The following is a 14,089-nucleotide window of genomic DNA, read 5'->3' as shown; positions in this document are numbered from 1 at the left end:
GCAAAAGCCACTGAGAAGCTCTACAAAAACTCCTTTGCCCAGAACTTCCTCTCAGCAACCATGAAATGCAGCTTCTTTCCGACAGTGTGGGATCAGTTCCACAGCAGCAGAATTTTATTATTATTATTATTTTATTTTTTATAGAGCGCTCTTCTCACGCAGTGACACAGAGCGCTTTAACATAGGCATACAGCAAGAAAAACAGATACAAACAAAGAAGACAGTCAACTAATGGCTACCATAATGAAGAACTTATTACAGCACTATAAGTATACCTACTGGCCATCAGAGAAAGGAACAAAAACTCCCAACTGTAAGTTGAGGGAGAAAAAAACCTCTCGGGGTCCACGGGCCAGTGGTTGTCCACCCCTCCTGGGCATTCTAAAAAATAACAATTTGTAAACCAGTGTAACAAGTAATTATAATGTTGGTGAATGGCATCTTGGATCCCCAACTCGGCATGGAACGTCTCGATCGTCACGGCAGATGGGCATCATCCTCTGTCAGCACGGGATTCGTCTGTCACCGCTGGCTAGCCTCCTCAGGTCTTATGTAGAGAGGTAGTGCTCAACGAGAAGATAGGACAGAGTTAGTCATTTGTTACTTAAGAAAATTTAAAATGCATTGTTGTAAAGGTGATAAAATAAATAACCAAGGCAGGTTGAATTACATTACGAGGTGGAATGCCTGAGTGAACATATAAGTCTTAAGTCGGGATTTGAAAACAGAAACAGACGGGGCATTTCTGACAGTAACTGGTAGACTATTCCACAGTTTAGGTGCTCTATAACTAAAGGTGCGACCTCCTACTGAGGTCTTATTGATGACAGGTACTTTAAGGTAACCTGTATCTAATGAACGGCGATATCGTCCTGGGATATAAAAATTAATGATCTTTTAAGGGTAAGCCGGAACTTCAGAAGTAACTGTGGTTACTGTGGTAAACATGACTGTTGATGGGGTGAGACAGTGAAGTAAATCTGGGAGGAAGGTGCTGCAAATGTGGTCAGAACTGGTACAGTAGCTGTTGCACAGACAGGTGGATGATGTGTGTCCAGAATTTTCAGAATTTATTTACAATCGTTACACTCTTGTGACCGCTTTTCAAATTCTGGGGAGGGGGGACCTCTGGTGGCCACGCAAGGAACTGAAACCCAGGGTCTGGACAGCGGTGGTGTTTTTCTCCAGGACGTTGGACTGATACTTGGTGGTCTCTGATACATGGTCTCTCATCACCTGAACTGCAGAGGTGTTGAGAGACCACGAGACTCTGAGGACCTTAAAAAAAAAAACGGATCTTTTCCACTTCTGTACCATTGCTGTGAATGGGATTGTGTTCGTTGATCCTAATTTTCCAGTAATCAGAAATTAGCTTCTTGGTTTTTCTCATGCTAAGAACAAGGTTGTTTACTGTATGTTATATACTAAGTACAAGTACATTGTCTATGATGAAGCCTATCATGTCTTCTGCAATATTATGAATAACAACAAAATTACTGTAATCAGTTCTAATGCTAGTAAATCCTTTCTGCTGAACTATTTGTAAAGTATTGTCACATGCTTTCTCAAAACTACTAGAAACCAACTCAGAAAACAGGGTGGGGGGGAAAAACCCATACATGTCTCTCAGCAGCAGTCTTAACAAAAACTCTTCAGACAATACAAGACACAGAATGCTTCAGAATCCCTCTGGGTCACTCCCAGCCCCCCTGCTGCACCCCATGGTTAAGGGGTTCCCCCGGGACTCCCCAGAATTCCACTCTCGAACACTTAACATAAATAGAACGACAACCAGTCAGAAACCACACACAACTATGTAGACACACATAAACACTAATGCCAACTATTTACACATTTACTCCCCTCAGTGCTGTTACAGTATCATTTCCAATAAATGAATGCCGTAGTAAAAGTGAAAATAGAAAATCTTTCATCATGATGTTGCTTTTCAAAGGAGTGTTATGACTGGGAGTTTTAAGAGTGTTATGATGTCTGTCCCTTCCGGTTTTATGTGTGTCTTTCAACTTCTTTAATCAACTTGTACCTCTTACTTTTGAGCTTTTTTGGCTTTAGAACTCATCACTGTTACAGGTGATAAAGAGTCACAGGATGTCAGAAACACGCTTACAAAGCAGGCAGGACTATCTGAAGACCGGTATGTGCAGTAGAGACCCACGCCCTGCAGGGGGCAGAGTGTCTTTGCATTAGGTGCTGCTTGACATCACTAAGGAACACATTGTGAAGGTTAAAAGTCTTCGGGTTGTCACACATACATCCTAATGGGGGTGGTATTACACCACACCATATACACTTACTTTCACTGCAAAAACTCAAGTAAAAATAAGGTTTTTACTGAAATTAGGCAGATCGAGAGAGAGAGAGAGAGAGAGAGAGAGAGAGAGAGAGAGAGAGAGAGAGACAGACAAATAGGCTACAGGAGTGGAAGAAACAGACCGATAGACTGTTGATGTGCTGAAAAGTACACAGATCAGTTTGTTGTGTTTCGTCACTGAGCAGATCAATAATGGCACATGGGATCAACATTATTGTCATTCTTGCTGCAATTTGCCTTGGTATGACTGCAGTATTCACAATTAATCATTTTGTTCAATCAATTATGATGGATTTTGGTTGTGTCTCATAAATATTGTGTCCTTTTCTCCCCAGAAATCAGAGCTCAGGACACAGTGACTCAGTCCACAGGAGATGTGATCGGATACGAAGGAGGATCAGTGACTCTCAGCTGTACCTTTACAACTAGCAGCACAGCTGCATATCTCTACTGGTACATCCACCACCTTAACGGTTCTCCCAAGTACATTCTGAGAAGGTTCACATCTGGAGGTGGTGATACTGCCACTGAATTCAAGGACAGATTCGATGCCAACATTGAGAAAACCACGGTACCTTTAACAATTCAGAGGCTGCAACTGACTGACTCCGCTGTGTATTACTGTGCACTGAGGCCCACAGTGATGAACTCAGGGCATCAGTGGTACAAAAACCTACTTCCCCCCAGGGGCTCTATAGGGCAAACTGACACAACCAGAGGTTGGCCTCAGCAGGAAAGAGAGCTGATAATACCTGATTGTAATCTAGTCAGCATATGAGCACAGAAGTACATTCATCTTTGTGGTGCAGCCATGTAACAGCTGAAAGCACATTTAGTTTTCACATGAAATGAAAAGGAAACAAGGACTAACAGAGAGAAAGAACAATGAAAAGAGGAGACGTGAAGCACTGTGTCGGTACATCTGTTCCTTCTTCTGCTTCCTCCAGCTCCTCTGGACTCTGACAAATTTAAAAATACTGTACTGTACTGGGGGGGCACAGTGGTGCAGTGGGTTTGACTGGGTTCTGCTTTCCGGTGGGTCTGGGGTTTGAGTCCCACTTGGGGTGCCCTGCGACAGACTGGCATCCTGTCCTGGGTGTGTTCCCTCCCCCTGCAGCTTTACACCCTCTGTTGCCTGGTGACCCCCACATGGAACTAGTGGTTTCAGATGATGTGTGTGTGTACTGTACTTTCCTGGAGACGTGAGCAAGTATTTACACACATCCTCCTGGGGGCGACATTGTAGCAATATTTCCACTCCTGTACTTTGAACACCCTCATAAACTCCTCATCAGGACTTGGAACTGCAGAGAGATACTGACGACAAGACTGGAAACAACAAGAGAGATTTTTTACACACACCACAAACTCTCTGTAGTTTTCAAGTGTTTTATAACTTCAGTATGGAATTGTGCCTCAGAATAGCTGTTATCCTCACTGCTTGTTACTTAGGTATAATTTCATCCATATTTTTATTTAGTGCATTTTGTTAAACTACTCTTATGCATTAAAAAAATATGTATTCTTTTTTCACCAGAAATCAGAGCTGAAGATACAGTGACTCAGTCCACAGGAGATGTGATCGGATACGAAGGAGGATCAGTCACTCTCAGCTGTACCTTTACAACTAGCAGCACAAACACACACTACCTGTTCTGGTACATCCAACGTCCTAATGACCCTCCCAAGTACATGCTGAGACGTGACAAATACAGCAACGATACAGTACAAGAGTACAAGAAGAGATTTAATGCAAAACTCAACACAAGTTCAGTTCCTTTGACAATAGAGGATGTGCAGCTGTGTGACTCTGCTGTGTATTACTGTGCGCTGAGGCTCACAGTGACAATAACACTCTGAACCTCTTACAGAAACTCCAGGACACTGGCACACTCTTACAGTAGGAGATTTTCTGCTTCATTCTCAGATTTCTCTATTATTTATAAATTAATACTGCAAGTTATTCAATAGCTGCTGTTTGATTATAGTGTTTATAGAGCAAGGTAACACTTTCAACTCACACACTGCGAGCAGTTGAGAGTCACCACTTCACCTGACACACCACTTATTCTTTGGACTATTGCAGGAAACCAGTTGAATTAAATTCAAAATCCATCTATCCAACTATCCATTGTCCACAACCGCTTGTCTCAAGCAGAGTCCCAGCAACACAGGGTGCAAGGTCGAAAGAACAGACCCCGGAGGGGACGCCAGTCCATCACAAAGCACCCTAAGAAGGGCTCAAACTCCAGACCCACCACACAGCCAGCATCAGCTGAACGCACTGCACCACCTTTCCAAACATCTAAGAAGACAAATTAAAAAACTCAAAATCATGCAGACTTGCTATTAAGTGATAATATTTGCAGTTGATATCTGATTCATATTTAACTCTACAAAGTCATGTGTAATAATACTGATCTGTGTTCCAGCACAGCTGAGTGTGTGTGTGTGCTGTGTGTGAAGGAGGAGCTGAGCACTTCAGGGCAGGAGGAGTTCTCCTGTACAGTAGAGGAAGTGTTGAGCTCTAACTGTACACACTGTCAGTGTGTCTTTCTCCATCCACCATGATGTTGTTCTCTTCATTTCTTCTGCTCTCAGCACTTGTAGGTAAGTCAATTTACAGTTCATTTTTTTTTACACATTGATGTAAAAAGGATGAAATCTGCATCAAGTCAGCATTTCAAGTGAACTTGTTCTATTCAGGGATAAACACAAGACTGTAAACATTTTATATTGAAAGTATTAATGTCCATGAATTAACATAATAATTCTTGTTCCCCACAGATTACAGTGCTGGAGATTCAATAACACCAGTCAATGATGTAGTTCATATATTGGAGGGAAACAATGTTACACTTTCCTGCAACTATAGCGGCAACATAAATAACCTACAGTGGTATCGACAGTACTCCAGGTCAAAACCAGAATTCCTCCTGTTAATTTTAGAATCCACAGGATATGTACAGGAAGCCAGTCCTCCATATCCACACCTGTCTGCCAAAGTTCACAAAAAGAACAGCACTGTGGATCTGGAGTTCTCCTCTACAACACTGACAGACTCTGCGATGTACTACTGTGCCTTGAGGCCCACAGTGACAGGAAACCCATTTACTCTGTACAAAAACCTCACTGTGACTGAATAAACTACTTTTAGAAAAATGGCAAACTTTTTGCTCTTACTATTATCTAAATATATGCAAGTCTGAATAAATTTGATGCACCCCCTTTCACACATAAAAAAACAGCTGTACACTGAAATAATGTTTTTTTGTTGCACATGAAAATAATGAACAAATGACTGCAAGAATTATTCATATCGTGAGATTTTCACTTGAGACCTATTTGTGCCATAAAGAAAACTCAACGAAGGAGAGAAGTTCAGACAATGCAATCATAAAGTTTCAATTTTATGAATGAAATTTCATTATTCCCAAATCACAGCGACAATGAAAATCGTATCCAAAAATTTGCATTCCTCCTGTGTCACATCAAAATCACTTCAGTGAAAAGCTTGTTATTGCCGAACTGACTGTTGTGATAATTTAGTGGACTTGCGGCAGTACAATAATAGCTGTTGGTCTCTGAAGTGAACATCTGCTGCTTTCTAGTGGTCAAAAGAGGAATCATTCAGTCGCATCAACACCCACACACACGGTACTGGGAATTTAGAGTGACCAATCCACTAGAACACATGTCTGCGGAATGTGGATTGAAACCCATGCAAATAAGAGAGATGCAAACTCTGCCCAGATTGAGTGAGTTTTGAACCCACAGCCCAGGCACTACAAAGCAGCACCACCACCATTCTGCTTTCTAGTGAAACCAACTTTGATCACTTCTTGTCTAAAAGCAGCTACGTAAGAAGTTGCAGGATTAGAAGACATAAAATGCTTGTTTTCTGTGTAAATAAAATAATGCCATGAAATCAATGTAACAACTCATGTGCACAGATGGGACACCAGTATGTCTCATGTTACTGGTGAAACCAAATTCAATCAGTTTTTCTAAACTAAACACAGCTTGTGAGAACTTGGTGGGTCATTAAAGCTAAAACTGATCCTCACCGTCTCTCTGGAAGTAAAAAAATTCTACAAAATGGGTGTAAAACTGGTGCGTCAGACATCTCCGCACGCATTGCTGCCTGCCTGTCGGACATCTCTTCACCTCCAACTCAACCTCTCCAAAACAGAGATTCTTTACCTCCCAGCTGGCCTGTCCTCCTGTCACGACCTCTCGATCAAACTGAGCAACTCACTCATTTCTCCTGGCTTCTTCGCTAAGAGTCTGGGTATAACGATTGATGCGAGTCTGTCATTCTCTCAACATATCGAAGCCACAACGCTGTCCTGCAGATACATAATGCGTAATATTTGTAGGATCTGTCCCTACCTCACTACTGACTCCCCCCAACTACTTGTCCAGGCCAGGGTGACTTCCCATCTGGACTACTGCAACTCTCTCCTGTGTGGCCTTCCTGCTAATGCCATCAAACCTCTGCAGCTTCTACAGAATGCTGCTGCACGAGTTGTGTTTGATTTGCCAAAGCCCTCCCATGTATCGCCTCTACTCATCTCTCTGCACTGGCTTCCTATAGCTGCCCGAATCAAATTCAAAACCCTGGTTAGTGTGTACAGATGCATCAGTCGAACTGCTCCCAGCTATTTACAGGACTTGATCAAGCGGTACACCCCAGCCAGGCCCCTTCACTCATCTACTTCTCCTCCTTTGGTGGTCCTGTGCACGAAAAGCAACACTGGGAGGTTCTCGGTCCGTTGTGGTGGAACGACCTTCCCCTGTCACTCAGAACTGTAGAAACTCTCTCTGTTTTCAAGAAGGGTCTGAAAGCCCACCTTTTCCAGAGCCACTTTACCCAAGATCTCTCCAGCTAGTTTACGGTGTAACTGTCCAGGCATCGTAACTCCATAAGCATCCCCAGATACAATCTTTATTCAGTCATTACTCTGGCATTGTACTTGTTCATTTGTGTGTCTTATAATATTTTTTTTAAATTTTAAAAAAATTGGTGGGAGGGTATTGGGATTTGGGCTTGGTGGCGCAATGAGTTGGACCAGGTCCTGCTCTCCAGTGGGTTTGGGGTTTGAGTCCCGCTTGGGGTGCCTTGCGACGGACTGGCATCCCGTCCTGGGTGCGTCCCCTCCCCCTCCAGCCTTACGCCCTGAGTTACCAGGTTAGGCTCCGGTTTCCCGTGACCCCCTATGGGACAAGCGGTTCGGAAAGTGTGTGTGTGTGTTTGTGGGGTATCGGGTTTTGTCTATCCCGTGTCTTATGCAGCTAATTGAACGATGAACCTCGGTGCGGCAAGTGGTAGGGAACAAACTAGGTTTGCTTGAGACTTTCATGTCTGCAGCTATGTCTCCTTCTCTGAATGTAATGCATAAATTGTACTTTTGCTGAAATCTATGTCACTTTGGACAAAACATCTGCTAACTGAATAAATGTAAATGGGTTTTCATCTGTTGTTCACAGCCATTTCAGCTGGAGATGAGATTCAACAGAAGGAGTCCTCGTTGTTGAAGGAAGAAGGACTGCGTGTTTCTCTGGAATGTACCTTCAGCACAACCAGCACTAGCTACTGGATCCACTGGTACCGCCAGTATCCAGGAACACCTCCACAGTTCATTCTGTTCAGTGGGTCCGATAGCTACAGTGCGGAGTTTGCAGAAGAAAGATTCTCCTCAAGTGCTGACAAGTCATCTGGTAAAGCCTCTCTGTCCATCTCAAGAGAGGAACTAGAAGACTCTACTGTGTATTACTGTGCGCTGGTGACCACAGTAATGAATCCACCTAAACACTCGTACAAAAACCTGGTTTGCCTATAGAAAAGAGTCCAGAAAAAAAAAAATTAAAAACTCAGAGGTTTACCAGAGCTGGAAAAAGCAGTGATCATTTAGATAAAACCTGGATCCAGAGCACTCAGCCGGGTAACATGTAAGCTAATTGAGGTTCATGGGGAACTACGTGGAGATGAAAAGTACACTGCTTTTGCAATATATTGCTATCTATTGCCTTTCTGGGTTCAAACCTGCACTTCAATGCACAGCTCATAAACGGTGAAACCCCAGTGTTACCAGCTGTTGCACCAGTTAAATGAACAACTCATGAACTATGCTGTTTCACGCCCAGATCTGTTCCTCTTTGATTTATTCATCATTTTCAAATTGCAGCATCTTTCCAAATAAAGTAAGCTTCGAGGGTTTACATTCACTAACGTTTTGACTGACTGCTTTGAGTCAAAGCCTGGAGAACAGCTGTTTGGATATGAAACTCCAGATGGTGCTGTTGTTCCATGTAGCAATTCACCCACTGCATTCATGACAGTCCATTTGTCACATGAGCTCAATACCAAGAGATGCAGTCGCAGTATTAGAGGAGACTAGAATCAGATGTAGGCAAATTGTCTTTATTCTTTAATAGAGACATATATACTGTACAGTCATGCACTGGTATTCTCAGGTGGGTAAAATATTTACTGTAGTCTAGAACCAGCTGTCAGAACATTAACACACACACACACACACAGACACACACACACACACAAACACAATGTCTATAACTGCTAGTCCCGAGCAGGGTCTCAGCAAACCGGAGCCTGACCCAGCAACAGAAGGCGCAAGTCTGGAAGGCGAGAGGACACCCCAGGACGGGATGCCAGGGCACAGTAAGGCAACCCACACAAGACTTGAACCCCAGACCCACCACACAGCAGGGCCCGGCCAAATCCGCTGCGACACCGCACCCCCCCAACAAACGTTAACCACTTCTCCAACTCAGCATTGTGGTAATTTTGAGCCTGTCCCAGAAACCCTGGCTGGGTTAAACCCTGAATGTGACCCCAGTCCACTACATGGTAGCCATATTCACACATTTATACACACTTTGGTAATTTTGAGTCACTAGTTCACCTGATACACTTGACTTTGGACTGTGGGAGGAAACCAGAGCACCTGGATAAAACCCACATAAACGCAAGATGAACATGCACAGTCTGTATTGCACTTAAATATACTGTATGCCTAAACTGCCCAGCCCTTGGGGGATAGAACAGCTCCTCAGCACACCACCAAGTCATCATTCCTGTTGGTGAAAATTCTGTTGGGAAACTAAATTATTTTATGATTAACTTGCTGATTTCGAAACTTGACTCACATTCCCACATTATATACTGAGTCAAACGACTATCACATCTTCTGTATTGCACTTACATATCAGTTAATCTCACATTATTTTCACCATGAGAACTTTTACAGGCAGAAACCAAATCTTTTCATATTTCAGGACTTTTCTGCTATACTGCAGTGTGCAGTTTTAGTGCAGACTCACCAAGCCCCTCCTACTTCCCGTTTAGCGTTTCCCTTCATATGAGAGAGGAGGAGGTGAAAGGAAGCAGAGAGCGTCCATCCCGAGCAGACGAAAAACACCGGACAATGTTCATTTCTGTACATGTTCGCTTCTCCTGCCACCTGCTGGCCTGGTCAGTCTGCTCACTCGTACCATGTGAGTACCACTGCAGGGTTTCTCCCGCACATCACATTGTCATCTGCTTCCATTGCTCCATCATCTCTCACTCACCTCATGCTTTTCTTTACCTCCTCAGATGTTCAGAGCGCAGATGAAGTGACACAAAGCCCGGCGTCTAAGGAGGTGACAGAGGGTCAATCCGTCATTATCGACTGCAGTTACAAAACCAGTAACTTTTATGCGATGCAGTGGTACAAACAGCCCATTAATGGTGGTTCTCCTAAATACATAAATAGAGCAACAGGTTCCACTAAATATGGAGATTACAGCGGGAAGTATCAGCCAGAAGTGGTCACCTCAGAAAAGAGAGGAACACTGAGAATTACGCCGACAGCTGACGATTCTGCCATCTACTACTGCGCCATAGAAGCTACCACAGTGACACGAGAGACTCTGCACTCCAGCAAAAACCTTCAGCAGAAATCAAGTGGCATCCAGATGCTTATCGACCCTTTGAGGAACTAATTCCTCTACTGTTGGTTCACCACAATCACATCTGTGCGATGCTCCTGACTTCCTAAAAACGGTGGCCAAAAGGTGCGGTTACAGTGCTGTTTAATAAGATATCAGTGCTGCTGCTGGAGGTTGAGCTCAGTTACATCCTGGTTGAGGGAGACACACAGAAATACATTGAACTGAACTGGACTGGTGACTCCACACTGCTTACAGTGTGTGGTCACCTTGCAATGACTTCACCTACCTTCACCTCCACCTCCACCTTCCCCTCACCTACCCTGACTAGCCTAGCACCCTGCATTTCCAGGATAGGCTCAAGACCCTCACAACCTGGTCTTGGGAAAAGCAGCTATTTATAGTGAGTGAGTGAGGAAAATACAGCTCCAAATATGTGTCAGTTGGGAAAAATGTAATAGATAATTAACTCTTTGGAACTGATAACATTAATGGTTAAATTAAAGCACAGCTGATTAATAGGATATTCATAAATTACTGGAATTTACTACAAGTGTTCTGAAAGTAATGGGGGGGGTAGCGCAGTGGGTTGGACCTGGTCTTGCTCTCCAGTGGGTCTGGGGTTCGAGTCCCGCTTGGGGTGCCTTGCGACGGACTGGCGTCCCGCCCTGGGTGTGCCCCCTCCCCCTCCGGTCTTACACCCTGTGTTGCCGGGTAGGCTCTGGTTCCCCGTGACCCCGTAAGGGACAAGCGGTTCAGAAAGTTGTGTGTGTGTTCTGAAAGTACACGAGCGTAAAGGATTTCCATCCCTTCTTGGAAATTCTTAGCGGAACTAGTTAAACTGTCAGTGATGGTACCAAATCAGTTATCAATTAACTGTCAAGCAGCAAATTCCTGACTGAGGACACACACCCTCGCTGGACACCAATCAACACTGAACACAATAAAAGAGCATCGACACGGACAGTCACTGCGGCACTTTCTTACAGTAAAGATGCTGAACTGTTCCTCAGCAAAGTCTGTGGTTACCCTCCCGTCCTCATCCAACAGTGATCCATCTCCACCTCCACATCTCTCGTGTTCCCCGTTTTCTCTTCCATTACTTGGGTTCAGAGTCAGAGTCAGATAGTGTTTCAGAGTTAAGTGCAATTTGTTTCTAACTACCTCAATAGCTCTAAACTTTTCACATTTTCGTTATCATTTATGCATCATCGTACTTTCCATTTTTTTGTTTTACAAAAAACTTCAGAAAAATGTTTAAATATCATATCCTCCAATTTTCTCACCGCCTTCTGTAGTGCATGATCTAGGGGCAATCTTTTAATGTACTTAAATCACTTTGAAAACCTGGAAAAGTTCTCTGGGGACAGGAGCAGATATGGTACAGTAAAGTATGAGAAGCACACAGATGCAGAGAGTGTTGCACCTCCTTCCTCAAGATGGCGACACTGTTGCATAAAGTCCTCATGGAGGCTTAGCATCGCAGGGGGGATATGAGCTAGAAGACAGAAAGTGACAACCAGAAAGGCTGTTCACCTGCTCCTACTCAAATACATTGAGAAGCCATACATACCGTTTTCATCCATGTTCCGCTGAATTATGGAACATCAGCTGAAGATCGTTTTAATTCTTTCCATATTCTATCAAGGTATGATTTACTGCCAGAAACTCTGCTTTGCCCTCTTTTTCAAAGAGATTATTGAAAAAATTAATGCTGTATCTCCGCTTTCAGTATACAGATACCTTCCTCTGCTGTTCATTAATGTGTCTCAAAATATCTTTTATCTGCAGAGATCAGAGCTGAAGACACAGTGACTCAGTCCACAGAAGGTGTTTTTGTACATGAAGGAGGATCGGTGACTCTCAGCTGTAACTACACAACTAGTGATACAACAGCAGAACTTTTCTGGTACATTCAACGGCAAAGTGACTCTCCCAAGTATATGATGAGAGAAAATACGTACGGAAAAGGTCACACCGCTCCTGAGTTTAAGAGAAGATTTACAGCTGTTGCAAACAAAACGAAAACTGAGGTTCCTTTGACAATAGAGGATGTGCAGCTGTGTGACTCTGCTGTGTATTACTGTGCGCTGAAGCCCACAGTGACAGTAACACTCTGAACCCCTTACAGAAACTCTTGGAGACAAGCAACTCTTAAAGTACAAAACATGCAGTTTCTTGCACATTAGTCTGAGAGAATATATAATTATAATAATTTAAATTTACAGTTTACAGAATATCTGGTTAACAGTTGTCTCCCCTACAAGAGAGAATGACATTAAATCAAATTTCCAGCATTTTTAACAGTTAAACAAAGTTTTACATTTCTTCTGGTTTTTTGAACAAAAAATTATAAACATTTTCTCAGACACTTTAATTCTGCCATTATATTTATTCTAAAATAATTTCACTTTCAACTTGTGGGAAATCAAACAAAACGTTCAAAAAATGCAAGCAGAAACCTTGGAAACTGAAAGAAATGTCGTCTGTTGCGACCATGTTGTTATATAGACACTTCCTAAAGGGGGCGACACAACATCACAAAGAAGCACAGTTGGTTATTATCATCTAGGTTTCTCAATAACGTTTGTCACTGCAGAGAGGTTTGGTCTAAAAGTCAGGAAACAACCAGAGAAGGATAAATGCAACAGACACACAGATCAGTTTATTGTCTTTAGTCACTGAGCAGATCAGAAATGGCACGTGGGATCAGCATTATTGTCATTCTTGCTGCAATTTGCCTTGGTATGACTGCAATATTCACAATTAATTATTTTGTTCAGTCAGTTCTCATGGATTTTGGTTGTGTCTTATAAATATTGTGTCCTTTTCTCCCCAGAAATCAGAGCTCAGGATTCGGTGACTCAGTCCACAGGAGATGTGATCGGATACGAAGGAGGATCAGTGACTCTCAGCTGTACCTATACACTTAGCAGCACAACCACACACTACCTGTTCTGGTACATCCAGCGTCCTAATGACCCTCCCAAGTACATGCTGACAAAGTTTTCTTCTGGAGATGAAAAACATGCCCCAGGATTCCAGGGCAGGTTCACAGCCAGTCTAAATACAAGTCTGAAAACAGTTCCTTTGACAATAGAGGATGTGCAGCTGTGTGACTCTGCTGTGTATTACTGTGCACTGAAGCCCACAGTGACAGTAACACTCTGAACCCTTTACAGAAACTCCAGGACACTGGCACAATCTTACAGTAGGAGACTTTCTGCTTCATTCTCAAATTTCTCTATTATTTATAAATAAATTCTGCAATATTCAATAGCAGCCCCTTAATTACGGTGAAGTAACAGTATTTCTGTCTAGAACTTGTCTGGAACCTTCATTCATGGTAAATTACAGTGCTAGATATGGGTTGTCAAACTCCCAACAGCCATGCACCTGTTTATAGGGCAGGGTAACACTTTCACTCACACACTGCAGGTTAGAGTCACCAGTTCACCTGACACACACTTATTCTTTGGACTGTTGCAGGAAACCAGTTGAATTAAATTCAAAATCCATCCACCCAACTATCCATTGTCAACAACCTCTTGTCCCGAGCAGAGTCCCAGCAACACAGGGTGCAAGGTCAAAGGGACAGACCCCGGAGGGGACGCCAGTCCATCACAAAGCACCTTAATCAGGACTCAAACCCCAGACCCACCACACAGCCAGCACCTGCTAAACGCACTGCACCAACCTTCTAAACATCTAAAAACACAAATGAAAAATTCAACATCATGCAAACTTGGTACTAAGTGATAATATTTTCAGTTGATACCTGATTCATATTTAACTCTAGAGAGT

At 43.1% G+C, this 14,089-nt stretch overlaps 1 gene segment (V, D, J or C); it reads left to right on the top strand.

Moving 5' to 3' along the window:
* The first annotated feature begins 11,857 nt into the window (after nt 1-11,857).
* On the top strand, nt 11,858-13,456 carry LOC108937470 (T cell receptor alpha variable 14/delta variable 4-like). The segment is given in 3 exon segments: nt 11,858-11,933; nt 12,077-12,245; nt 13,219-13,456. Coding segments are annotated over 3 exon segments (456 nt in total).
* Nucleotides 13,457-14,089: the final 633 nt, after the last annotated feature.

The sequence above is a fragment of the Scleropages formosus genome, chromosome 25 (assembly GCF_900964775.1).
Source record: "Scleropages formosus chromosome 25, fSclFor1.1, whole genome shotgun sequence".
Lineage (NCBI taxonomy): Eukaryota > Metazoa > Chordata > Actinopteri > Osteoglossiformes > Osteoglossidae > Scleropages > Scleropages formosus.
This window is presented reverse-complemented; position numbering and strand designations above follow the sequence as displayed.